Here is a 26,212-nt window from a genome sequence, read left to right as displayed (position 1 = left end):
ACGCGAGCCCTGCGTACGCAATTTACGTCGTTTCCGTACGGCGTGTTTAGCGTAAGGCTGCCCCTTCTAATAGCAGGGGCAGCCAATGCTAAAGTATACCCGTCGTTCCCGCGTCGCGACGTTTGAATTTTACGTAATTTGCGTAAGTGATTCGTGAATGGCGCTGGACACCATTCACGTTCACTTTGAAGCAAATGACGTCCTTGCGACGTCATTTTCCGCAATGCACGTCGGGAAAGTTTCCCGACGGAGCATGCGCTCTACGCTCGGCGCGGGAGCGCACCTAATTTAAATGATTCCCGCCCCCTACGGGATCATTTACATTAGGCGCCCTTACGCAGGGCAAGTTTACACAGCGCACACGCAATTTACGTAGCTACTGCCTCATGAATCGCGGGTAGCGCAGGAAATTTGCGGGGGCGCAGGGCAAAAACGCAGACCTGCGCCTCCGTAACAAAGGGGCAAATCTACCTGAATCCGGGCCACTTTTATCAGCACCAGCCCCTGATAATAGAGCGCTGACAGCAGCCTGCAGTACACATTTCTGGCCACAAGATGCCGCTGGTGTACTGGAGCTCAGAAACTCCCCGGGCTCTGGTTGCTATGGTTACCATCTGTTGCCTTGGAAGAGACGCGGCCCGGACTGTGCAGATTCCGTCCTCCGCTCCCGGGATCCGTGTGACTGCAGGGCGGCCATAGAACTCAGGTACGGAGCATAAGCTTACAGCTATATACAGGACTGCATGTGCAGATGCTGTATTGACAATGTAAATAGCTTTTCTCTTCTATATTATTGTTGCTGACACAGATCTAGCAGAGCTAAGTGGACACCGAGTTTGTGTTGTCTGCAACTTTTCTTCCTGATCGTATGGCGTCCGCCATTTTCTTGGAGACTATATCTATAGATGTCTATGGGAATGGGCCCTGGTAAAATGGCTCCTATATGGAGACATCAGTACAACAGGTGTGATTAAGGGGCTCCTGCAGCCTTGTATGATCTTATTCATTCATTTTTGTAATGGGAAAGAATCTTCAATAATGTCAGGTGTTATAGAGAACCCTAAAATGATGATCTACAGATATAAAATGGAAGCGCTGTACCCGGAGTGTCTGTCAATTATTTTTGTAGCACCGCCTGTGGGATATAATTACATGATTTTCAGTCATAATTATAAAATTAAACAATTTGTAATATTTGCTAGAAAAAAGAACAGAGTAAAAAACGTAGGGTTCCCTTACATTGGTGGTCAGAGGAGAAGGGCCCCCGCTTATATTACCCCTTTATGTCCCAGTGACCCACATGTGCGACGGCAAAAAGCTGGGAATTAACCACTTAAGCCCCGGACCATTTTGCAGCCAAACGCCCAGGCCAGGTTTTGCGATTCGGCACTGCGTCGTTTTAACAGACAATTGCGCGGTCGTGCGACGTGGCTCCCAAACAAAATTGGTGTCCTTTTTTCCCCACAAATAGAGCTTTCTTTTCGTGGTATTTGATCACCTCTGCGGTTTTTATTTTTTGCGCTATAAACAAAAATAGAGCGACAATTTTGAAAAAAATGCAATATTTTTTACTTTTTGCTATAATCAATATCCCCCAAAAACATATATAAAAAAATTTTTTTCCTCAGTTTAGGCCGATACGTATTATTCTACATATTTTTGGTAAAAAAAAATCGCAATAAGCGTTTATCGATTGGTTTGCGCAAATTTTATAGCGTTTACAAAATAGGGGATAGTTTTATTGCATTTTTATAAAAAAAAAAATTTTTACTACTAATGGCGGCGATCAGTGATTTTTTTCGTGACTGCGACATTATGGCGGACACTTCGGACAATTTTGACACATTTTTGGGACCATTGTCATTTTCACAGCAAAAAATGCATTTAAATTGCATTGTTTATTGTGAAAATGACAGTTGCAGTTTGGGAGTTAACCACAGGGGGCGCTGTAGGAGTTAGGGTTCACCTAGTGTGTGTTTACAACTGTAGGGGGTGTGGCTGTAGGTGTGACGTCATCAATCGAGTCTCCCTATAAAAGGGATCACTCGATCGATACGCCGCCACAGTGAAGCACGGGGAAGCCGTGTTTACATACGGCTCTCCCCGTTCTTCAGCTCCGGGGAGCGATCGCGACGGAGCTGCTATAAATGCGCCGTCGTCCCGGATCGCTCCCTGAGGGAATCCGCCCGCCGCACGCAGCGGGGGGGTCCCGATCGGACCCCCCCACCCGCTAGAAGGCAGGGACGTATATATATGCCCATCTGCCTGTCCGTGCCATTTTGCGGACGTATATAGTCGTGCGGCGGGCGTTAAGGGGTTAAAGAGGAACTGCAGTTGGCTCACATAATTTGTAATAAAAACATCTTTGCCACTCTGAAGCTTCCCTCCAACCACTTTGCATATTATTTTATATATACTGTGATTCTGTACTTGCCAAATATTCTGCAGAAATCTCCCTCCACTGAGTCTGGCAGCAGCCATTTTAACTGTGGGCAGCTGAAGCTGCTGCCTGTTCACTTCCTGGATTTACACAGAGGCACACCTCCAGCTCTGCAGCTCTCATTGGCCCTCTTATGACTCATCGGGAGAGTACGCCTAGGCTAATCCCCAGACAAGAAACATGAAGTGGGCTGTATAAGGTATTTACTGGCAGACAGTGGCGGCTGGTGCTCAAAATTTTTGGGGGGGGGCGCAAACAACAACAAAAAAATTGGCCATGCCATCAAACGCAGCTACTGTGCCATGCCATCATCAATTCGCACCACTGTGCCATGCCATCAAACGCAGTCCCTGTGCCATGCCATCAAACGCAGTCACTGTGCCATGCCATCGAACGCAGCCACTGTGCCATGCCATCGAACGCAGCCACTGTGCCATGCCAGCATAAACTATAAATGCCCTCTATATTCTATAAACAATGAATACCATTTATATGCTATAAATGTGGTTAACTCCCAAACTGCAATCGCATTTTCACAGTAAACAATGCATTTTTAATGCATTTTTTTGCTGTGAAAATGACACTGGTCCCAAAAATGTGTGAAAATTGTCCTAAAGGTTTCCGCCATAATGTCGCAGGCACGAAAAAAATCGCTGATCTCCACCATTAGTATTAAAAAATAAATAATTAATAAAAATGCAATAAAACTATCCCCTATTTTGTAAACGCTATAAATTTTGCGCAAACCAATCGATAAACGCTTATTGCGATTTTTTTTTTTTACCAAAAATAGGTAGAAGAATACGTATCGGCCTAAACTGAGGAATTTTTTTTATATATATATATATATTATTGGGGGATATTGGGGGATATTTATTATAGCAAAAAGTAAATAATATTGATTTTTTTTCAAAATTGTCGCTATTTTTGTTTATAGCGCAAAAAATAAAAACCGCAGAGGTGATCAAATACCACCAAAAGAAAGCTCTATTTGTGGGGGGGAAAAGGACGCCAATTTTGTTTGGGAGCCACATCGCACGACCGTGCAATTGTCAGTTAAAGCGACGCAGTGCCGAATCGCAAAAACTGAAAAAGTTCTGCCGTGTGTATGCAGAACAAGTTCACGGCCAACGCCCTTCGAACAAAAATCCACGGAAAAGTCGATTGGAAGTCCGATCGTGTGTATGAGGCTTAGCAAGTGTAGATTCCCAGACTCGGGAGAAAAGTGATCCTGAATAGTGTTGCTCGCGAATATTCGTATTGCGAATATTCGGCTCGAATATGGCATATTCGAGTATTCGCGATATATTTCGAATTTCGCGGTGAATATTCGCAATTCCGAATATTCGCATTTTTTCAATTTTATTTTTAAAACAGATCACATCCTATCGACGTCTAAAAGCATTGCTGGTATTAATAGAGACCCTGGGCCGAGTAGCTAAGCTGAGGCGATCCTTTTATGTTGCCGAATATAAAAAAAAAAAAAATTCGCTATTGCGAATGCGAAAATGATTGCGAATTTTCGATAACTGTGGTAGGAGAACTCTGATTGTCTGATGCAAAAATGAATATTTGTATGTTTGATATTATTATTTTTTGTAAGAAGGAAAAAATTGCGCATACCTTAAAAAAAGGGGAGAATACAGCAGCAACTCAAAAATGTTATACAACATAAATGAATACAAGACAGAAAATGGAGTCGCTCTACAAGAATAAAAAATATGTCTAGTGACAAGACATGTGGGCAAATTATAAAATAAGCAAGCGCAAATAACTTGTGAAATACACAGTGAAACAAATATATAAAGAAATATAGTCCCAATAATAGAAAAATAATCTTTCATAAAAATGTCTTTGATATGTGAAGTGAAAAAAAGTCCAAAGCATGCAGCATGAACGTGTTCAATCTTCAAGGTGTTTGATTGACAAACGGCTGTGACAGATGGATAGAGTAAAGAATCACCACCAATGCAAAACACTTTTTATTTTCTATTGTAAAATATCAAGAATATTCTGAGCCAATCAGAGTGCTCCTTCCGCATTTGCCGAATATTCGCAATTATTTTGTATTGTAAAATATCACGAATATTCTGAGCCAATCAGAGTGCTCCTAGCGCTGTTGTCGAAATTTCGCCATCAATATCGCATTCGCATTTTGCGAAATTTCGATAAAATATCACGAATATTCTGAGCCAATCAGAGTGCTCCTACCGCAGTTATCGAAAATTCGCAATTATTTTCGCATTCGCAATAGCGAAAATTCGCAATCATTTCATTTCGATAAAATATCACGAATATTCGAATTTAGCGAATATATCTCGAATATTCGACTATATATTCGAGATATATCGCGAAATCGAATATGGCGTATTCTGCTCAACACTAATCCTGAATCTTTGTTTTTATTGTTGGCAGGTAACGAGTGATTTGTTTTTCAGGCTCATCATGGAAACAACTTTCCCAACAATAGTGGAGACTCGGGAACCTCTGAAGGACCAGAGAGCCAGCGCTGAGGCTCTGGAGTTTTTATCCAGAATAAGTAAGTCTTCACCCCAGATTGTGGACGCCGGTAGCGTTTTATGTCAGACCAATCACAACCCTTTGTCCAGTTTTGGAAGGAAAAAGAAAGGACTCTGTCCGGTTTTTATGGCAGACGGACAGCTCAGTTAACAAGATCTCTTTGCAGTGGCGGTGCGTCCATAGAGGGCGCTGGAGCGCCGCCCCCTCTCTCCTGCACCCGTCAATAAACATTAGATAGATTCATTCATTGCAAACTGGCAGCATTTGATGGGGCAAACTGGCAGCTATTGATGGGGCAAACTGGCAGCATTTGATGGCGCAAACGGGCAGCGTTTGATGGGGCAAACTGGCGGCTATTGATGAGGCAAACTGGCAGCATTTTATGGAGCAAACTGGCAGCATTTGATGGGGCAAACTGGCAGCATTTGATGGGGCAAACTGGCAGCATTTGATCGGGCAAACTGGCGGCGTTTGGGGCAAACTGGCAGCATTTGATGGGGCAAACTGGCAGCATTTGATGGGGCAAACTGGCGGCGTTTGATGGGGCAAACTGGCGGCGTTTGATGGGGCAAACTGGCGGCGTTTGATGGGGCAAACTGGCGGCAATTGATGGGCACAGTGGCTGCGTTTGATGGCACAGTGGCAGCAATTGACGGGCACACTGGTGGCAATTGATGGGCACACTGGTGGCAATTGATGAGCACACTGGTGGCAATTGATAGGCACAGTAGCTGCGTTTGATGGGCACAGTGAGGCTGCAATTGATGTTTTTTCATTTTTTTTTTTTTCAGTTTGTTTTCACCTCCCCAAAAATTTTGAGCACCAGCTGCCACTGCTTGAAAGCCCTCTACCCTACTGATACTCACCTCTGCCACACACCTGTGGCATTCTATTTATCAGTCATAGCACTTGGAAATTCCCCCCGTACTTTCAGGTATGGTGAAGCATGTGACGTCCCCCCTCCACCCATGACGACATGCAAGGACCTAAACAGCCAACCGCCAGGCCCAAACACTGTCACAAGGAGTGGAAGCAGGTCATTAGCCCAGTGTAAGCTTTGACACTGATTAGCTTGGAGCTTACACAGGTGCCCATACAAAGAGTGATGGGGGACTACAGCATAGGTATTAGTGGCTGGGGGGGGGTTTCAAGAGAACCTGTCACTTTACTCATTACTTTTTATAATCCTAGTATTTGCTCTTTTGTCACTTTGAGCCCCCTGTCCATTCTCTCCTTCCAGGGCCCAGTGATCTGGATCTTTGTCTCTTTCCGGAGACTTTACAGACATTGTCAGATTCAGGAACGGAGGTCGGGGATTTCACTGTCAGCGTCCAACCCGCCTACTATGAACAGGAAGGAGAAGAGGAGGAAAGATGTTTTCTGGTTCATGCCAGCAGTCACGGCACCATTGATGGTGTGCCATGTGGAACCTCCATAGTCGGTCAGTATATTCTCTAGCTGTGAAGGCGGCGCTGGTCATGTGAACTGTAATTAGCACGGCTCAGTCTTGCGTGTGCTGTTCAGATTTGGGTTGCTGGTTCACAAATGGAACTAAAAATAATGCAGAGATGGGTCCCAGCATGGAAAGGCTAACCGGACTGCATTTTATTTTTCATATGCTACAGAAATCTCCCTCCACTTCTGGCGGCAGCCATTTTAACTGTGGGCAGCTGAGCTGCTGCCTGTCACTTACTGGATTTACACAGTCACACCTCCAGCTCTGCAGTCCTGCAGCTTTCATTGGCCCTCTTATGATTCAGTCCCCCCTTCCTTCCTGGCAAACTCTCACAAAAGTGAGAGAGAGAGATGCATGATGTCATAAGTCTAGACTAATGACCAGACAAGAAACAGGAAGTGGGCTGTATAAGGGATTTACTGGCAGAAAAAAAATGTTTTACTATCAAAAGTTAAAACAAACAAAACTCAATATTGAATCCTACGGACTAAGGGCTAGATTCTGTAAGAGTTAGGCCGGCTTATCAGTAGATACGCCGACCTAACTCGGAATCTACGCCCACTTACGTTTAAGTGTATTCTCAAACAGAGATACACTTAAACCTATCTAAGATACGACAGCTTGCGCCGTTCCTATCTTAGGGTGCAATAATTAGGCTGGCCGCTAGGTGGCGCTTCCATTGCGGTCGGCGTAGAATATATAAATCACTAGATACGCCTATTCACGAACGTACGCCCGGCCGACGCAGTACAGCTACGCCGTTTACATAACGCTTTATCAGGCCTAAAGATATTCCATCAAATAGCTGGAATAATGATGTTACGTATGGCCGCCGTTCCCGCGTCGAAATTCGAAAATTTTACGTCGTTTGCGCAAGTCGTCCGTGAATAGGGATTTACGTCATTTACGTCCATGTCGAAACCAATAGGCCCGTGCGGCGTACGTTGCCGCAATGCACACTGGGATATGTAGGCGGACGGCGCATGCGCCGTTCCAAAAAAACGTCAATTACGTCAGGTCAAACCAAATTAACATTAAACACGCCCCCTCAGCCTATTTTGAATTAGGCGCCCTTACGCCCGCCCGCTTTAGGCTACGCCGCCGTAACTTAGCAGGCAAGTACTATGTGAATCATGTACTTGCCTCGCTAACTTACGGCGGCGTAGCATAAAAACACGATACGCTACGCCGCCGCAAAGTTAGGACGCCCTTTGTGAATCTAGCCCTAAGACTGGGATGCCATTAAATTTCATGTGTGTGTGTGTAAAGGCAGGCGTCCCAATACTTTTGGTAATATAGTGTATGTTAAGTCGACCTATACTGCATTGTTATTAACAATTACATAAAATACATATCTGAAAGAGTAACCCAACACCTCGCTGCCTCTTTACAAGCAGTCCCCAAGTTACGAACACAATAAGGGGGTAGATTCAGGTACCCGTAATTTCAAATCTGCGTATCGTTACGCCGATTCTCCAAGGCAGATACGTCTAAAAAAAAAGGTTCTTCCGCCGACGTAAATTGAATGCGGCGGCGTAGAATTGTGTGCAATATTACGTTGTCCGCTAGGGGTGCTTCCGTAGTTGTCAGCGTAGAATATGCTAAATTCCTAGATACGCCGATTCACAAACGTGCGTGCGACCGGCGTTCGTTTTTTACGTCGTTTGCGTTAAGGCTTTTTCGGCGTAGGGCTGCTCCTGCTATTAGGAGGCGCAGCCAATGTTAAGTATGGACGTCGTTCCCGCTTCAAAATTTGAATTATTTACGTCATTTGCGTAAGTCGTTCGCGAATAGGGCTGGACGTAATTTACGTTCACGTCGAAACCAATACGTCGTTACGCCGTACAAGGAAGCAATGCACACTGGGATATGTACACGGACGGCGCATGCGCCGTCCGTAAAAAACGCCAATCACGCCATGTCATCATACATTTACATAAAACACGCCCCCTTCCACATTTGAATTACGCACGCTTACGCCGGCCCCATTTACGCTAATCCGCCGCAACTTACGGAGCAAGTGTATCTCCTCTATTTTTTTGTTTTTTATTAAAGGGCCCAGAGGTCCCCAGGGCCTTTTTTTTTTATAAACAAAATGTTTTTTATTTATTTTTTATATATTTTTTTATATATATATTATTTTTTTGTTTGTTTTTATTAAAGGGTCCAGAGGTCCCCAGGGCCCCGGATGGCAACCCCCCTTTTTTCTTTTATTCAAAAAAATGTAAACATCCCCAGGGCCCCGGATTGCTACCCCCCCCTTTTTTTTTATATATATAAAAAATTATTTTGTATGGGGCCCAGAGGACCCCAGGCCCCCCCCCCGCTTCTCAATTTGAGTAGGATTAATTCGTAACACAGGGACTGCCTGTACTGTCCAACCAAAACTCATGTGCCCGGTCCAGCAGTACAACATAATGGCGATCCCAGGAATGCATGCCAAGCTACAGAGAGTGGCAGTTGTCCTTCTCAATGGCACATCTAGAATGGCTTCAGAGGACTTCAATCCTATGGAAGTCCCACAAAGGAAACTTTGACAGCAAATCTGTTTTGTATTATGGAAAATCCATGGGGGGGGGGGGTGACACCATCATTTTGCAATCACCCCCCAGCGTTTGTGAAGCTGATCCATAGCTCCCAACTGTCCCTGATTTGGAGCAATGTCCCTCTGTCCCTCATTCTCCTCATTTGTCCCTCATTTTGGTCTGATCTATAGATGTATATAAAATGTACTTTTTATCTATCAAAAAGTGTTTCCCAGTGCTAAACCTTTCATCTGATTTCTAAATCGCTGCATTTGTAAATTCCAAAAGCCAATATAAAGGAATAGTAGTGGTAAAAAAAAGCACTTGTGGGTTTAACTAATCTTGTTTTTTTGTACAATTCTCCTTTAAGGGGTGTGTCAAGGGGTGTGTCCTATGCCTGCATACTTTTTCTGATAGGTGTCCCTTATTCCCATCTCAGAAAGTTGGGAGGTATGCTGATCTAATGTCCAGATCACTTTCCATCCATGATCTGTACAGCGTGCATGCTGCCTCTTGGCTGCTGTAGCGTGGCGGGACTCTCCTTAGAATATCTGTGTATGCGGCTTGAGATTTTTTGCTTGGCTGATTTTGTTTGGGTTTTGTTGCAGCTTATATTACACCGAAGCTGGAAACCTTAGAACAGCATCTTCACGAGTATGTGAAGGTAAGTCCTTTTTCTTTTACTGATAATTACAGGATTATATGCCCCTTCACACTTTTACTGGTGCATTGCAATGCATTACCCCGTGCATGGCCAGGACAAGGGGTGGGCAGAAGGGTCAGTTGCCCTGGGCGCAGTGAAGCAAAGGGGCAAAAAATGGAGGCAGGGTGGTACACCCGTTCTATGGCATGTATTAATAGTGAGGTAGGGGGGCGCAAGTCTGCATCCTTGCCCTGGGCGCTGGATGGCCCTATCCCAATACTGTTAAGGTGTAATATTTCATGTGTTATAATGCCTTACCTTATAACAGCTTTCCGTTCAGTCTTGCACAGTTGTACCGGTGTTCTGTCGAGAAACGACCTGCGCATGCGTCGCACGGAACAGCTCAAAAGCTGATTTTACGATCAGCTGTTGTGATAGTGACACGGCAGCCTGCGCACAATAACCGATGGAAGACATTTTTGTGTCCAATTGTGGCTGGTGCTGCCGAGGTGTGTTTACAGGGCCGGTGCTACCACTAGGCAAACTAGGCAGCCGCCTAGGGCGCACTGCTGCCTAGGGCGCCCGACCACTGGTGTTCCTACTCTCTTTTCTCTGCAGCAGCGGTGGACTGTGTCTGTGTCCCAACTCCCGAACGAATGGAAGCAAGCAAACATTCATTGATGGGCACTGGTAGGTTGCATTGAGGGGTGCTGGTGAGGCTGCATTGAGGGGCGCTGGTGAGGCTGCATTGAGGGGCGCTGGTGAGGCTGCATTGAGGGGCGCTGGTGAGGCTGCATTGAGGGGCGCTGGTGAGGCTGTATTTGATGGGTGCTGGTGGACTGGGCACTTCATTAAAAAGGTGGGGTATACATGGGCAGGGCAAAGGGGGTGGAGTTAGGGGTGGAGCAACTGTCCTGTGTGTTTATGTCGGTGAGGGGCGGATTTCTAGATGTTGGGGGCGGGGTTTTTAAATGATGGCCAGTGCTGCAAAACAAATCATTTTCTGCTGATTTTCATGGACCCTTGCGGGGCGTCTTTAGTCAACTGAAGAGGTTTTTTTTCTATGTTATTGGTCGGCTTTTCCAGAAAAATAGCAGAAAATCATTTGTTATACAGCACTGGCCATCATTGAAAAATCCGCCCCCCAACATCTACAAATCTGCCCCATCTAAGGACTGGAAAACTGCAATAAATCACATTTTCATGTTTGGATTTAGATACACTTTAATGCTGTGAATTAATGATGGACTAATATCGCCAATCAGAATACAGCATCATTATACGGCGGCAGGTCGGCTCCCCTGCACGAGAGCCCGTAGCTATACGTCGGCTCTCGCGCAGGCCACTAGGGGTCGCGCTCGTCTCCGACTCGCATGCGCGTGCCTGGCGGGCGCGATCGCCGCTGGGCACACGCGATCGCTCGTTATAGAGCGGGGACCAGGAGCTGTGTGTGTAAACACACAGCTCCCGGTCCTGTCAGGGGGAGAAATGCTGATCTTCTGTTCATACAATGTATGAACAGAAGATCAGTCTTTCCCCTAGTGAGTCCACCCCCCCCTCCCCCCACAGTTAGAACACACCCAGGGACACACTTAACCCCTTCCCTGCCAGTGGCATTTTTATAGTAATCCAATGCATTTTTATAGCACTGATCGCTATAAAAATGCCAATGGTCCCAAAAATGTGTCAAAAGTGTCCGAAGTGTCCACCATAATGTCGCAGTACCGAAAAAAATCGCTGATCGCCGCGAAAAAATATTCATAAAAATGCCATAAAAATACCCCCTATTTTGTAAACGCTATGGCCCAGATTCACAAAGAGTTACGCCGGCGTATCAGTAGATACGCCAACGTAACTCCGAATCTAAGCCCGCCGTATGTTTAAGTGTATTCTCAAACTGAGATACACTTAAACATGCCTAAGATACGACGGCCTGCGCCGTCGTATCTTAGGGTGCAATATTTACTCTGGCCGCTAGGTGGCGCTTCCATTGAGGTCGGCGTAGAATATGCTAATGAGTCGTTACGCCGATTCACGAACGTACGCTTGCCCATCGCAGTAAAGATACGCCGTTTCCGTAAGAGATACGCGGCGTAAAGAGAACTTTCTTTTGGTGGTATTTGATCACCTCTGCGGTTTTTAGTTTTTGCGCTATAAGCAAAAATAGAGCGTCAATTTTGAAAAAAATGAATATTTTTCACTTTTTGCTATAATAAATATCCCCCAAAAATATATAAAAAAAATAGGGGATAGTTTTATTGCAAATTTTTTCGTGACTGCGACATTATGGCGGACACTTTGGACAATTTTGACACATTTTTGGGACCATTGTCATTTTCACAGCAAAAAATGCATTTAAATTGCATTGTTTATTGTGAAAATGACAGTTGCAGTTTGGGAGTTAACCACAAGGGGGCACTGTAGGAGTTAGGGTTCACCTAGTGTGTGTTTACAACTGTAGGGGGGTGTGGCTGTAGGTCTGACGTCATCGATCGAGTCTCCCTATAAAAGGGATCACTTGATCGATGCAGCCGCCACAGTGAAGCACGGGGAAGCCGTGTTTACATACGGTTCTCCCCGTTCTTCAGCTCCGGGGAGCGATCGCGAGGGGGCCGCTAGAAACGAATAGCCACGCCCTCATCCCGGATCGCTCCCTGACGATTTCCGACCGCTGCATGTACCGGGGGGGGGGGTCTCGTTCGGACCCACAACCCACGTCTAGGCAGCAACACGCGGGCACGTCGTTCTGCCTGTCCGTGCCTTTCTGCCGATGTATATGTACATGCAGCGGTCGTTAAGTGGTTAATGAAGGTACAACATTTAGCAACTTATTGCTACACTTAGAGGCGCCTCTCTTCTCTTTTATACCCTGTAAAAAAAATGCTTTGATATACAAGTGCTTTGGATTACAAGCATGTTTGTGGAACGAGTTATGCTCGCAATCCAAGGCTTTACTGTAATGCTATTTAATAAGGTTGTAAGCCATTCAGAAACCCTGATAAACATCTTTTATTCATCTTTCAGGTTAAATCGCATTCTCTTGACAAGAAAACTCACATGAAGAGACAAGGAGACAAGCTAGTGATCAGCAGAGTCATTATAGAGGGTCAGGTGAGTTATTAGAAATATTATACTAACTAGGGTTGTCCCGATACCACTTTTTTGAGACCGAGTACAAGTACCGATACTTATTTTTCAAGTACTCGCCGATACCGATTACAATTTTTATTTTTTACAATTTTATTTTTATTTTTTTACAGTGATTTCTTCTTTTTTGGGGGGGGGGGAGGGTGTATTGTCAGTGTGTTTTTTTTATTTACATTTTTATTATTAAAAAAAAAAAATTATTTATAGCAATTTTTTTTTCTTTTTTTAATCAGCTCTGTTGGGGGTCTTTGATGAGATATCAGGGGTTTTAACAGACCTCTGACATCTCCCCAGAGAAAGGGACCAAGGACACAGATTCCCCAGTCCCTTTCTCTGCAGCCTCAGCTGAAATGAATGGAGAGAAGCTCCTCTCCATTCATAAACTGAAGCATCGTAAACACAGGTTACGATGCTCAGTTATGTGATCACTGACTCTGTTCATTCTGAAAAGGTAGAAGCTGGATTTGAGGCTCCTACCTCCGCTCTCCATCCTGACAAGTTGAGGGGGGAGAGCAGCACAGAGGGGGAGAGTACGGAACACGGAGGGAACAGCACGGAGCACGGAAGGGACAACACAAAGGATGGAGGGGATGGTACGGAGGGGGACAGCACGGAGGGGGACAGCACGGAGCTCGGAGGGGACAGCATAGAGGGGGACAGCATGGAGGATAGAAGGAGACAGCACGGAGCATGGAGGGGACAGCACGGAAGAGGACGGAGGGTGACAGCACAGAGGAGCACGGAGGGGGACAGCACGGAGGAGGACGGAGGGTGACAGCACAGAGGAGCACGGAGGGGGACACCACAGAGGGGACAGTGCGGAGCGTGGAGGGGACAGCACGGAGGGTGACAGCACGGAGGAGGATGGAGGGTGACAGCATGGAGGGGGACAGCGCAGAGGAGGACGGAGGGTGACAGCACGGAGGAGGACCGAGGGGTACAGCAGGGAGGAGGACCGAGGGGGAAAGCACGGAGGAGGACAGCAGGGAGGGGGGCAGTCAGCGGTGATCGGTGGCTGCCCAGGTATCGGGTGAAGCATCGGAGCATTTCCCCGAGTACAAGTACTCAGGGAAAAGCTTGGTTTCGGTACCGATACTAGTATCGGTATCGGGACATCCCTAATAGGAACAATGGGCCAGATTCACAAAAGGGATACGACGGCGTATCTGCTGATACTCCGTCGTATCCCTGTTTCTATCTATGCGGCTGATTCATAGAATCAGTTACACATAGATATCCCCAAGATCCGACAGGTGTAATAGTTTTACACTGTCGGATCTTAGGATGCAATACCGCGGCCGCCGCTGGGGGGAGTTTGCGTCGTAAACCAGCGTCGGGTATGCAAATTAGCAGTTACGGCGATCCACGAAACTTTTTCCCGTCGTTACGTCGCCGCAAGTGTTAGTTTGCCGTCGCAAAGATAGGGCACCTTTTACAAAGTGTAAACTTACTACACCATGTAAAAGTATACCCGTCTTTCCCGCGTCGCTACTGAATTTTAAAAAAAATAAATAAATTTCCGGCGCTTTTTTTCACGTCGCGATTCACAAAACGTCGGCACGTCATAATTTCGCGCAAAGCACGTCGGGAAATTTGCGTCGGGAGCATGCGCAGTACATCCGGCGCGGGAGCGCGCCTAATTTAAATGGTACCCGCCCCATTTGAATTGGCCCGCCTTGCGCCAGACGGATTTAGGATACACCGCCGCAAATTTCCAGGTAAGTGCTTTGTGGATCGGGCACTTAGACAGAAAATTTGCGGCGGTGTAACCTAAATCGGTTATGTTACGCTGTGCCCGGGCTACGTGAATCTGGCCCAATATACTCAGTAATGCAGCACTGGAGTCCTGAATTCACATATCAGAAGGGACTCCTCTAAAATTTTGTTTGCATGTACGGATCCGTTTCACACCCATGCGATTCGATTCCTGTCCGAATTGACAGTTCGCACTGCGATATGCAAACTGATCTGGGGGTGTCATTACTTTCTATTGACACTCCCAACAGTTCGCATATGGCAGTGTTGGGTGCGATTCGGGAACACGCAGTGGATTTGCAGGGTTCTCGCATTGCGCCAAGGTGAACCGAGCCTAAATGTATCTTTGGGTTACATTTTTCTAATATTGCACTTAACTCCCAGTCCTTATATGATTTGGATTATATATAGCTTCCTCCCGCACTCTAAAAACATACTGGTAGATGAATTCTCTTCCTCCTTGTTGGGACTCAGGAAGTGTTAGATATACCAATTTATGAATACATGAAACAACTAAACTTACAACCTCTTTTCATGCGTGTGATTCATGTCTAGTATATAAATTGCTGTTGTCTCTTTGTAGCAAATGCAGCAAGAAACATCATCACGATCACATGACCTGAGCTCGCTGAGCGGATTTATTTCCGAAGCTTCAAACTTGCTGATAATGCGGCTTCTGGTGAGAATGGAGAATAAGCAAAACTTGGACTTCCTGGCCTTCGACGCCGAGATGAATTTGTGTATTTCTTCTTATGTGAGTAATAGAATAAAAGTGAGCCTGATTTTGCACACTCCGGGCCTGATCCACAAAAGGGATACGCCGGCGTATCTACTGTTACGCCGTCGTATCTACTGTTACGCCGTCGTATCCCTGTTTCTATCTATGGAACTGATCCACAGAATCAGTTTCCAAGAGATAGACAGAAGATCCGGCATGTGTAAGAGACTTACACTGCCGGATCTTAGGATGCAGTACCGCATCCGCCGCTGGGGGCATTTCTCGTCGAAATCCAGCGTCGGGTATGCAAATTAGCACTTACGGAGATCCACAAAGCTTTTACGCTTCGTTTTTTCTCCGTAAGTATTAGTTTGCCGTCGCAAAATTAGGGCTGCTTTTACAAAGTGTAAAGTTAGTACACCATGTAAAAGTAGACCCTTCTTTCCCGTGACGCTGTAAATTTTTTTTTTTCCCGCCGCATCTCTTTTTTTTCCCGACGCAACTTTTTTGACCCGGCGCGATTCACAAAACTCGGCGTAACGTAATTTCGCGCAATGCACGTCGGGAGCATGCGCAGTACGTCCGGCGCGGGAGCGCGCCTAATTTAAATGGGACTCGCCCCATTAGATTGGGCACGCCTTGCGCCGGCCGGATTTAAGTTACACCGCAGAAAATTTCTAGGCAAGTGCTTTGTGGATCGGGCACTTAGGTAGAGATTTTCCGGCGGTGTAACTTAAATCCAAATATTTAAGTTACACCCGCTGGCTGTGGATCTGGCCCTCCAGCTTTAGTAAATATACCCCGTTGTATTGTATATTACATCGTATAATATAACTCTGTATCTTCTAGAGTGACCTCGGATCCCGTCCTCAGGATATCGGGAAAGACACAGTGGAAGTTTACGGTATAGAGAGAACGATTTACTCTGAGGATATCCCCAACACATGGCAGTACTACTTCCTATCAGATGGGTAATGGCGGCATTGCTGTACTTCTTACTTTTTATGCCACTGTAATCAGATTGGTTTAGTCTCTCTTGTTGTTTCCAAAGTCCTACTTCATAGAAGTTATTAATTCCATATCATGCACTGATGATACCCAACAAGCCATGCTGACATAAGGATTGGTTACTGCATGGTTGCCATGGCAACAAAGGGATCCATCCTCTTTCCATGGTGACGGAGGGAGTGGCACTATTGCCATGAACCTATTTCCTTGGTGTTCTAATTTTTTAGGTCCACCCTAACAAAAAATATGTCTACTGGGAAAGACACATTGGCCTGGATTCACGTAAAACACTTACGCGGCGTATCTCGAGATACGCCGCGTAAGTGTCAATGTGCGCCGTCGTATCTATGCGCCGTGCCCATAGAACTAGATACGCCTGAAAATAGGCTTCATCCGACCGACGTAACTTTCCTACGCCGGCGTATCTTGGGCTCATATTTATGCTGGCCGCCTCACTGCAAATATGCAAATGAGGGAGATACGGCGATTCACGAACGTAGTTGCGCCCGGCGCATCATATACGCGGTTTGCGTAAGGCTTACGTCCGGCGTAAAGTTAAGCCTCATAAAGCAGGTGTAAGTCATGTTAAGGTATGGACCAAGGAACAGCCGTCGTATTTTACGTCGTTTACGTAGTAGTACGTGAATAGGGCTGGGCGCAGGTTACGTTCACGTCGTAGGCAGTGATTCGACGTATCTTAAGGAGTATTTCCGACGTGATTGTGAGCATGCGCATTGGGAAGCGTCTACTGGACGGCGCATGCGCCGTTCGTTCGGCCCATCATTTGCATGGGGTCACGGTTCATTTAAATCGATCACGCCCATTTCCACCTACTTTGAATTAGGCCGGCTTACGCCTAGGAATTTACGTTACGCCGGCGCAACGTTGGGAGCAAGTGCTTTGTGAATACTGTGCTCGCCGCTCTGCGCTACGTCGGCGTAGCGTATATTCGATACGCTAAGCCGGCATAACTATGCGCCGAGGTATGTGAATCCAGGCCTTAAAGTCTAGACACAGACTGGCCAGAAAAGGCTTTGTTCCAGTCTCCTATATATTAACATGGAAGCGACGTCACAACGTCACTTCCGGTTTACTCGGCTGCCAATGGCACCGTTTTTTTTTTTTTAAATATACACTATTCAGAATCGCCATTTTCGGCGATCTGAATGCTTTGAAGTGCAAAGGAGGGATTTGGGGTCTTTTAGAGACCCCCCAATCCCTCCATAAAGAGTACCTGTCACCACCTATTACTGTCACATGGGATGTTTACTTTCCTTGTAACAGCAATAAAAGTGATCACATTTTTTTTTAAAACACAATGTAAAAATAATTAAATAAATAAGAAAAAAAATGTTTAAAGCGTCCCCGTCCCCGCGAGCTTGCGCAGCAAAGAAAACGCATACGGAAGTTGCGCCTGCATATGTAAACGATGTTTAAATCACACATGTGAGGTATCGCCACGATCGTCAGAGCGAGAGCAATAATTCTAGGTAAGCGTTCATTTTTTTATGTGGGGGGGGGGGGTTTAAAGGGGGAGGGGATCAACACTTGGAAGCTGCTGGCGGGGAGCTCTGGGGGATCACAGCGCTGGAGAACAGGTGATTATAGTTCTGCTTTCAGTGGAGCTCCACACAGTGCAGTTAGAAAATAGATTTAGCAAATGTTCAATAAATATGTGTGACCAAATAGAAACATTTAGCTATAGTTATGAGTCAGACAGCCCTGTGACAACGATCCAACCAACCAATCCATCTTTTTTCCCATTTTCATAGGCATTTGGCTAGTCGGGTCCAGGTCGGCTCTCCTGTGTTTGTCAAACTGATGGAAATGCCCATATTGTCTGAGCCTGGTAAGACAAACGAGTCATCAGGGGATTTCCTGAACTGTGAACAGGTTGAAAAAGTGAAATTCAATTTGTGCTACAACTTGTTATTCACGTCCTATGTGCAGTTCTCACTTTTTGTATGAAGTGTTGGGGGCGGGTCCATCACACCTGGAAGTGTTAGATGTAAGGATTCTTTGGGTGGCTTTAGTTTGCTCTGATTGAAGATACCATGAACAGGCGCTGGGACAACCTACAGTATCTCACAAAAGTAAGTACACCCCTCACACGTTTGTAACTATTTTCTTCTATCTTTTCATGTGACAACACTGAAGAAATGACACTTTGCTACAATGTTGTGTAGTGAGTGTACAGCTTGTATAACAGTGTACATTTCATGTCCCCTCAAAATAACTCAACACACAGCCATTAATGTCTAAACCGCTGGCAACAAAAGTGAGTACACCCCCTAAGTGAAAATGTCCAAATTGGCCCAAAGTGTCAATATTTTGTGTGGCCGCCGTTATTTTCCAGGACTGCCTTAACCCTCTTGGGCACGGAGGTCACCAGAGCTTCACAGGTTGCCACTGGTGTCCTCTTCCCCTCCTCCATGATGACATCACAGAGCTGGTGGATGTTAGAGACCTTGCGCTCCTTCACCTTCTGTTTGAGGATGTCCCACAGATGTTCACTAGGGTTTAGGTCTGGAGACATGCTTGGCCAATCCATCACCTTTATCCTCAGCTTCTTTAGCAAGCCAGTGGTGGTCTTGGAGGTGTGTTTGGGGTCGTTATCATGTTGGAATACTGCCCTGCGGCCCAGTCTCTGAAGGGAGGGGATCATACTCTGCTTCAGTATGTCACAGTACATGTTGGCATTCATGGTCCCCTCAATGATCTGTAGCTCCCCAGTGCCGGCAGCACTCATGCAGCCCCAGACCATGACACTCCCACCACCATGCTTGACTGTAGGCAACACACACTTGTCTTTGTTCTTCTCACCTGGTTGCCGCCACACGCCTGACACCATCTGACACCAAATAAGTTTATCTTGGTCTCATCACACCACAGGACATGGTTCCAGTAATCCATATCCTTGGTCTACTTGTCTTCAGCAAACTGTTTGCGAGATTTCTTGTGCATCATCTTTAGAAGAGGCTTCCTTCTGGGACGACAGCCATGCAGACCAATTTGATGCAGTGTGCAGCGTATGGTCTGAGCGCTGACAGGCTGACCCCCCACCCCTTCAACCTCTGCAGCAATGCTGGCAGCACTCATACGTCTGTTTCCCGAAGACAACCTCTGGATATGACGCTGAGCATGTGCACTTCTTTGGTGGACCATGGCGAGGCCTGTTCTGAGTGGACCCCGTCCTATTATACCACTGGATGGTCTTTGCCATCGTGCTGCAGCTCAGTTTCAGGGTCTTGGCAATCTTCTTATAGCCTAGGCCATCTTTATGTAGAGCAACAATTCTTTTTTTCAGATCCTCAGAGAGTTCTTTGTCATGAGGTGCCATGATGAACTTCCAGTGACCAGTATGAGAGAGTAAGAGCGATAACACCAAATTTAACACACCTGCTCCCCATTCACACCTGAGACCTTGTAACACTAACGAGTCACATGACACCGGGGAGGGAAAATGGCCAATTTTGGGGTGTACTTACTTTTGTTGCCAGCGGTTTAGACATTAATGGCTGTGTGTTGAGTTATTTTGAGGGGACAGGAAATTTACACTGTTATTTCAAGCTGTACACTCACTGCTTTATATTGTAGCAACGTGTGTTATCACATGAAATGATAGAAGAAAATATTTATAAAAACGTGGGGGGTGTACTTACTTTTGTGAGATACTGTACATCCTCCTCTTTTACAGGAGCTTTTTGTTTTTCTTTTTTTATTGCAGCAACAGACTCACTTTAGTTATAGTGATGATATGAATGTGCTTCTGAAGCTTTTATATTTTCACAGAGGAACAAGATCCTAAACCCGTGTTTGAGAAGCAGCCACTGAATTGGCAGGACGATGTGCAGCTCCATTCTGAGTTCCTGGACAGAAAGGTGCGTGTTATCTGACGTATAGGCTGACTTTCATTGTATCTATATAACCCCTTCAATACCGGGCACTTTTACCCCCTTCCTGCCCAGGCCAGGTTTTAAGCTTTCAGCGCTGTCACACTGTAACGGAATGACCCGGGACACCCAGAGACTTTGTGAGGATGGGGGATACTCCTGTGTCAGCGTCACTGATAACTCTTGGGTCTGAGTCCACCCTGTGCCCTTTGGGCATGGGGTGGCAAGTGAATCATAATTCATGTATTACATGAGATGGGACATTAATAATAGTCCATATTGCAGGATCTTGAGAGATTGCAAGTTGTTGGTTAATTATGACCCCAACCAGTCAATAGTGACTCATTCTGATTAGCCCTGACTAGTGACATGCTAATTGAGTCAGGGCCTGGAAGACATTCCATTGTCCTTGTGTAAAGGTGTTAACCCAGGTCTGCTCCCAGAACTCTAATTATGCATGCTAAATACTGTTTATGTGTGATAACACTGTCTAAAGCCTAGTGATGCTCAGAGGTGTGAATAGGTGTCAAGCTGTATGCGGAGACGGAACGTCTGCCTAGGGAACTCAGTGTGTGATGGGGTTTTGTTTGTTATGCTGTTAATTAAGGAATGTTTAGTAATTAGCCTTAGTGTGTGATTAGGGGGGTGGAGATCTCATTGTTGCTTTAATGCCTTGTACTGTATAAAAAGCTGAGAAGAAACCATTAAAGGATCATTACATTTGGAACAAGTACAGAGCTGTGTCTCGTCTTGATTCTGGGAAAATGGGATGCCTGCTGATTTGTCTGGGTGTCAGATGAGCTGTCGTGGATGGGATGGAAGGTCGTAAACGGTGGTGACCGTTACACACACTTTGAATGACAATTGCACAGTCATACAAATCTGTACCCATAGGACATTTTTATCATTTCTTTCCCACAAATAGAGCTTTCTTTTTGTGGTATTTGATCACCTCTGCTCCATTTCTTTGGTGAAAATAACACAAATCAGTGTCTATTATTTAGTCTGTAGGAAAGTTATAGAGTCCACAAACTATGGGATTCAGTTGTGCTCATAAGTTTACATACCCCGGCAGAATTTTTTATTTCTGGGCCATTTTTCAGAGAATATGAATGGTAACACAAAAACTTTTCTTTCACTCATGGTTAGTGTTTGGCTGAAGCCAGGGCCGCCATCAGGAATTATGGGGCCTCTTACACAGCTTCAGGCATGGGCCTCCTGGAGCAGAGAACCGAGGGGAGGGGGGGGTGCTGCCATCTGAAATTGAGAAGCGGGGGGGGGGGCCCTTTTAATATATATATATATATATATATATATATATATATATATATAAAAATGAAAAACATTTTTATAAAAAGAAATTACAAAAAAAGGCCTCTGGGCCCTTTAATAAAAAGAAAAAAAAAGAAACCCTCTTTGTGTATCTGCGTCTATGTGTATGTATGTATGTATGTATATATATATATATATATATACCGTGTTTCCCTGAAAATAAGCCCGGGTCTTATATTAATTTTGGCAACAAAAGACACAGTAGGGCTTATTTTCGGGGTAGGTCTTACCATGTAATGTGCTGTCTTCTCTTCCCCTCTCCCTCCCTGCCTGTTAGGAATCCCCAGTGTGAACCGAGTTAAAATGCTTGTAAAATCTTTACATAGTGTGCCCTGAATTTGTGCCTGTGTTGACTTCTTACTTCTTCCCCCCCCCCTTGTGTCGCTCACAGATTGTTCCCGTTATGGGGTGGGCGGGACGGGGGGGGGCTTCCTCTTGTTCCTTTAGGCTCTGAAACAATATAACCCGAACATCCCATTATTGTTTTGATATAATATCTATGAAAGTAACTTACACACTATGTTTTCAAGAAAAGATTATATGCGGTTTTATTGCTGGACTGTATTGTTGTATCCCATGCTGCATAATCTGTTTTATGCATTACTTATCATCTAATGTTTTTGCATCATCTTGAATACTATGTACCGTTGAAATACTCAATAAAATTGTTTGGAAAAAAAAAAAAAAAATGCTTGTAAAATCTTGTAATCCACTCTATTACAGTATTATATAATGTACAATGTGTGTGTTTCTGTAATATAATTGTGCCAAATACCTTCATTATAGCGCCGCTCGGCGCTTCTGTGACCTGCCGGAGCTCTCTTCCCCGCAATTATATTACAGAAACACACACATTGTACAGTGTGTACTACTGTAATAGAGTGAGTTATAGGATTTTAAACTAGGGCTTGTTTTTGGGGTAGGGCTTATATTGCAGTCCTCCTGGAAAATTACGCTAGGTCTTATTTTAGGGGTAGGTTTTATTTTATTTTTCTGTATCGCAAAAAGTACTCTGGCCATGAAGGGGTAAAACCTTCTGGAGGACGAAGGACGAATGGTTAAAGAATGCAAACGGTTGTGCTCCCTGAGTGTGGCTCAGCGATTATCCCAATTGTACATTGTGCTCAGAGTGCATTACACACCCGTCAGACTATTTAAAATGGGGGTGAGGCCAGACTCCAATTGCACCAGGTGCGCAAGGGACCATGGCGACTTGATCCATTTACTGCGGCGGTGCCCCAAGCTTCATTTATTCTGGTCAGGGGTCGTGACTCTCCTTAAAGCGGTTGTAAACCGCATAAACTTTTTTTTTTTCCCCCCAAACCTGCAATGCAAAAGGCATAATAGGCTAGTATGCATCGCATACTAGCCTATTATGAAATACTTACCTCGGAACGAGGTGTGTACCACTTACCTGGTCCACGCCGAGCAGGATGTCATCTTGCTCCGGCGTGTCTTCCGGGTATCGCCGCTCCAGCGCTGTGATTGGCTGGAGCGGCGATGACGTCACTCCCGCGCGTGCGCGCGGGAGATTTAAAATCGGCAGGGTCCGGCGATGCCGGTCCTTCAGCCGTGGAGTCCCCCCTGCGCATGCGCCGCCCGCATTGCGGGGGTAATATCTCCTAAACCGTGCAGGTTTAGGAGATATTATCCTTACCTACAGGTAAGCCATGTTGTAGGCTTACCTGTAGGTAAAAGTCCAAATAGTGGGTTTACAACCACTTTAACAGAGTTTATCTGACTAGCATTCCTGTTGATCCGAAACCATGTCTTCTTGGCATTATAGATGATGCGTCACTGGACGACAATAGCAGGCAAGCCATATTGAGAGCTCTGTTTCAGGCCCGTAGGCTAATCCTTCGGCATTGGAAGGCAGTTGATCCTCCAACGTTGAAGGAATGGATTGCTCAAATGGGTGACACCATAAGATTGGAGAGGTATGTCTATCAACACAGGGGTTGCTCGAGAAAGTTTGAACAAGTGTGGGCCCCGTGGTTGGATTCACCTGGCTTATCCCCGGTGGATCTGGTCATGGATAGGCTGCTTAGGTAGATGAGGCCATGGGGGGCAGTCGGAGAGTGGGGAGTTTGATTCATTGATTTTATCGTTTATATATGATTTGGGGGACGTGTGTATTCCAGTGGGGCTAGTGCCTCTTTAATAGTGGCCTCGCACTGAGGTCTTCTGTTATTTGGGAGTCTGCGGTGCTTCAGGTGTGAACTGTTATTTGCACTGGTGGAATGTTTTGGTGATGTGTTAATGAGCTGTGTATTCGCTGTGATTTTCCTTTGTTTTTTTTTTTCTAAATAAACATCTTTGATTTAAAAAAAAAGAATGCAAACGGAAGAATGATTTTTTTTTGTTTGGGTGAATCTTATTTTCAAATCCTGTTCTCACATATTCTGCATCTGAGAATTTTTTTTCAACCAAACTTTAGATTTGAACCGTTTTCTCCTTCCGTCTCCATTCAGGAAGAGCTGATCTCAGATCATGACACGTATCTCAGCCGCCACCCAGACATGAAAATTCTGCTCAGCGACTTCATGCAGTTCCTTCTCCTTAGAAAGCCAGATGATGTCTTTACTTTTGCTGCCGAGTTTTTCGGCCCTTTTTCTTCAACAGCAGAGAGAGCCGACGCGTTCCGATCCTCCAAGGTGTCTAACCCTTTCCGTGATGTCACCGATGAGACCCGAGATTCTTAAATATGAATCTGCAGCACATTGCTGGTTCTGTACACTACTTCAACGTTATTAAACACAATTGATTTTAAAAATATATATATCTTGTAGCCACACTTACTGTTATTTTTTTTCCTCGCACTTTCAATAACAATTGCGCGGTCGCGCTACGCTGTACCTAAATGACATTTTTATCGTTTTGTTCACACAAATAGAGCATTCTTTTTGTAGTATTTATTCACGACTCCGTTTCTACTTTCTATTTTAACTACTTGCCGAACCAGCCGCCGCAGTTCTACGGCAGCAGGTCGGCTCCCCTGCGCGAGACCATGTACTATAACGTCGGCTCTCTAAGCGGCCACTAGGGGACCCGCGATCGCTCATTACAGAGCGGGGAACGGGACCTGTGTGTGTAAACACACAGCTCCCGGTCCTGTCAGGGAGAGAAATGCTGATCTTCTGTTCATGTAATATATGAATAGCGATCAGTCATTTCCCCTAGTGAGGCCACCCCCCTACAGTTAGAACACACCCAGGGAACATACTTAACCCCTTCCCCGCCCCCTAGTGTTAACCCCTTCCCTGCCAGTGGCATTTTTAGTAATCAATGCATTTTTATAGCACTGATCGCTATAAAAATGCCAATGGTCCCAAAAATGTGTCAGAAGTGTCCGCCATAATGTCGCAGTACCGAAAAAAAAAACGCTGATCGCCGCCATTACTAGTAAAAAAAAAAAAAAAATATTAATAAAAATGCCATAAAACTACCCCCTTTTTTGTAAACGCTATAAATTTTGCGCAAACCAATCAATAAACGTTTATTGCGATTTTTTTTTGATGAAAAATATGTAGAAGAATACGTATCGGCCTAAACTGAGGGAAAAAAAAGTTTTTTATATATATTTTGGGGGATATTTATTACAGCAAAAAGTAAAAAATATTCATTTTTTTCAAAATTGTCGCTCTATTTTTGTTTATAGCGCAAAAACGAAAAACCGCAGAGGTAGTCAAATACCACCAAAAGAAAGCTCTATTTGTGGGGGAAAAAAGGACGTTAATTTTCTTTGGGAGCCACGTCGCACGACCGCGCAATTGTCAGTTAAAGCGACGCAGTCCCGAATCGCAAAAAGTGCTCTGGTCATTGACCAGCAATATGGTCTGGGGGTTAAGTGGTTAAAAGAAATCCAATAAAATCAAATTTTGACCGAAATTTAAGCCAAAATTTATTTTGCTACATGTCTTTGGTAAAAAAAAAAATCCCGTTAAGTGTATAATAATTGTTTTGTGTGATCACGGACATATGTCAGCAGATGATCATTGGGACATAGGATTTTACTGTTACATATATGGGGGGACAGGTATTTTGAGGACACTATTTCGGGGACTTAACGTGTTTACACTGTGTGGGGACACTGGGCCCGGTGATCAGAGTGTAAAAAGCTGTAAAGAAAGAAAAAAAAAAAAAAAAAATCATATTCCCTGATCACCAGCAGGCAGCAGAGATCCACTCTCCTCTCCTCACTGACAACTTCCTTAAGAGGAGAGCTGATCACCTAGCAACCGACTCTATTTACATCACATGACGGCTGTGATTGGACACAACCGTCATGTGATCAGGAGGGCCAATCAGAGAGCCCTCCTGCCGATCGGAGATGTGCCGTGTCCCGGTGACACAAGCGCCTCGGGATCGTGGCACTGTAATGCGCCACGTCCGCTGTAATGTCGCATTCCCAATAAAAATCGCAGATCGCCGCCATTACTAGTAAAAAAAAAAAAAATTATAAAAAAAAATCATAATTCGGTCCCCTATTTTTAGGCGCTATTGCGATTTTATTTTATTTTTTTTACAAAAATACGTAGAAGAATATGTATCGGCCTAAACTGAGATTTTTTATTTATTTTTTAAATGGGATATTTATAATAGCAAAAAGTAAAAAAATATTGGCCCAGATTCTCAAAGGCGTTACGACGGCGCAACACCATTTGCGCCGTCGTAAGTCCTAATCTGGGCCCGGGTATCTATGCGACTGATTCTTAGAATCAGTTACGCATAGATACCCATTAGATCTGACAGGCGCAAGTCTCTTACGCTGTCAG

At 45.1% G+C, this 26,212-nt stretch overlaps 1 protein-coding gene across 1 annotated transcript; it reads left to right on the top strand.

Annotated features, from left to right (window-relative positions):
- Positions 1-464: 464 nt before the first annotated feature.
- Positions 465-24,211, top strand: LOC120942702 (ciliogenesis associated TTC17 interacting protein). The gene is made up of 10 exons (XM_040355629.1): positions 465-706; positions 4,879-4,979; positions 6,201-6,401; positions 9,550-9,605; positions 12,609-12,695; positions 15,070-15,240; positions 16,054-16,175; positions 17,985-18,061; positions 20,005-20,093; positions 23,909-24,211. Exons 2-10 carry the CDS (start codon positions 4,886-4,888, stop codon positions 24,137-24,139), a joined length of 1,128 nt encoding a protein of 375 aa, XP_040211563.1. The 5' UTR covers positions 465-706; positions 4,879-4,885; the 3' UTR covers positions 24,140-24,211.
- The last annotated feature ends 2,001 nt before the right edge of the window (positions 24,212-26,212 follow it).

Source organism: Rana temporaria, chromosome 6, assembly GCF_905171775.1.
Source record: "Rana temporaria chromosome 6, aRanTem1.1, whole genome shotgun sequence".
Classification (NCBI taxonomy): Eukaryota; Metazoa; Chordata; class Amphibia; order Anura; family Ranidae; genus Rana; species Rana temporaria.
The sequence above is the reverse complement of the archived record's forward strand: the minus strand, read 5'-3'. Positions and strand labels throughout refer to the sequence as shown.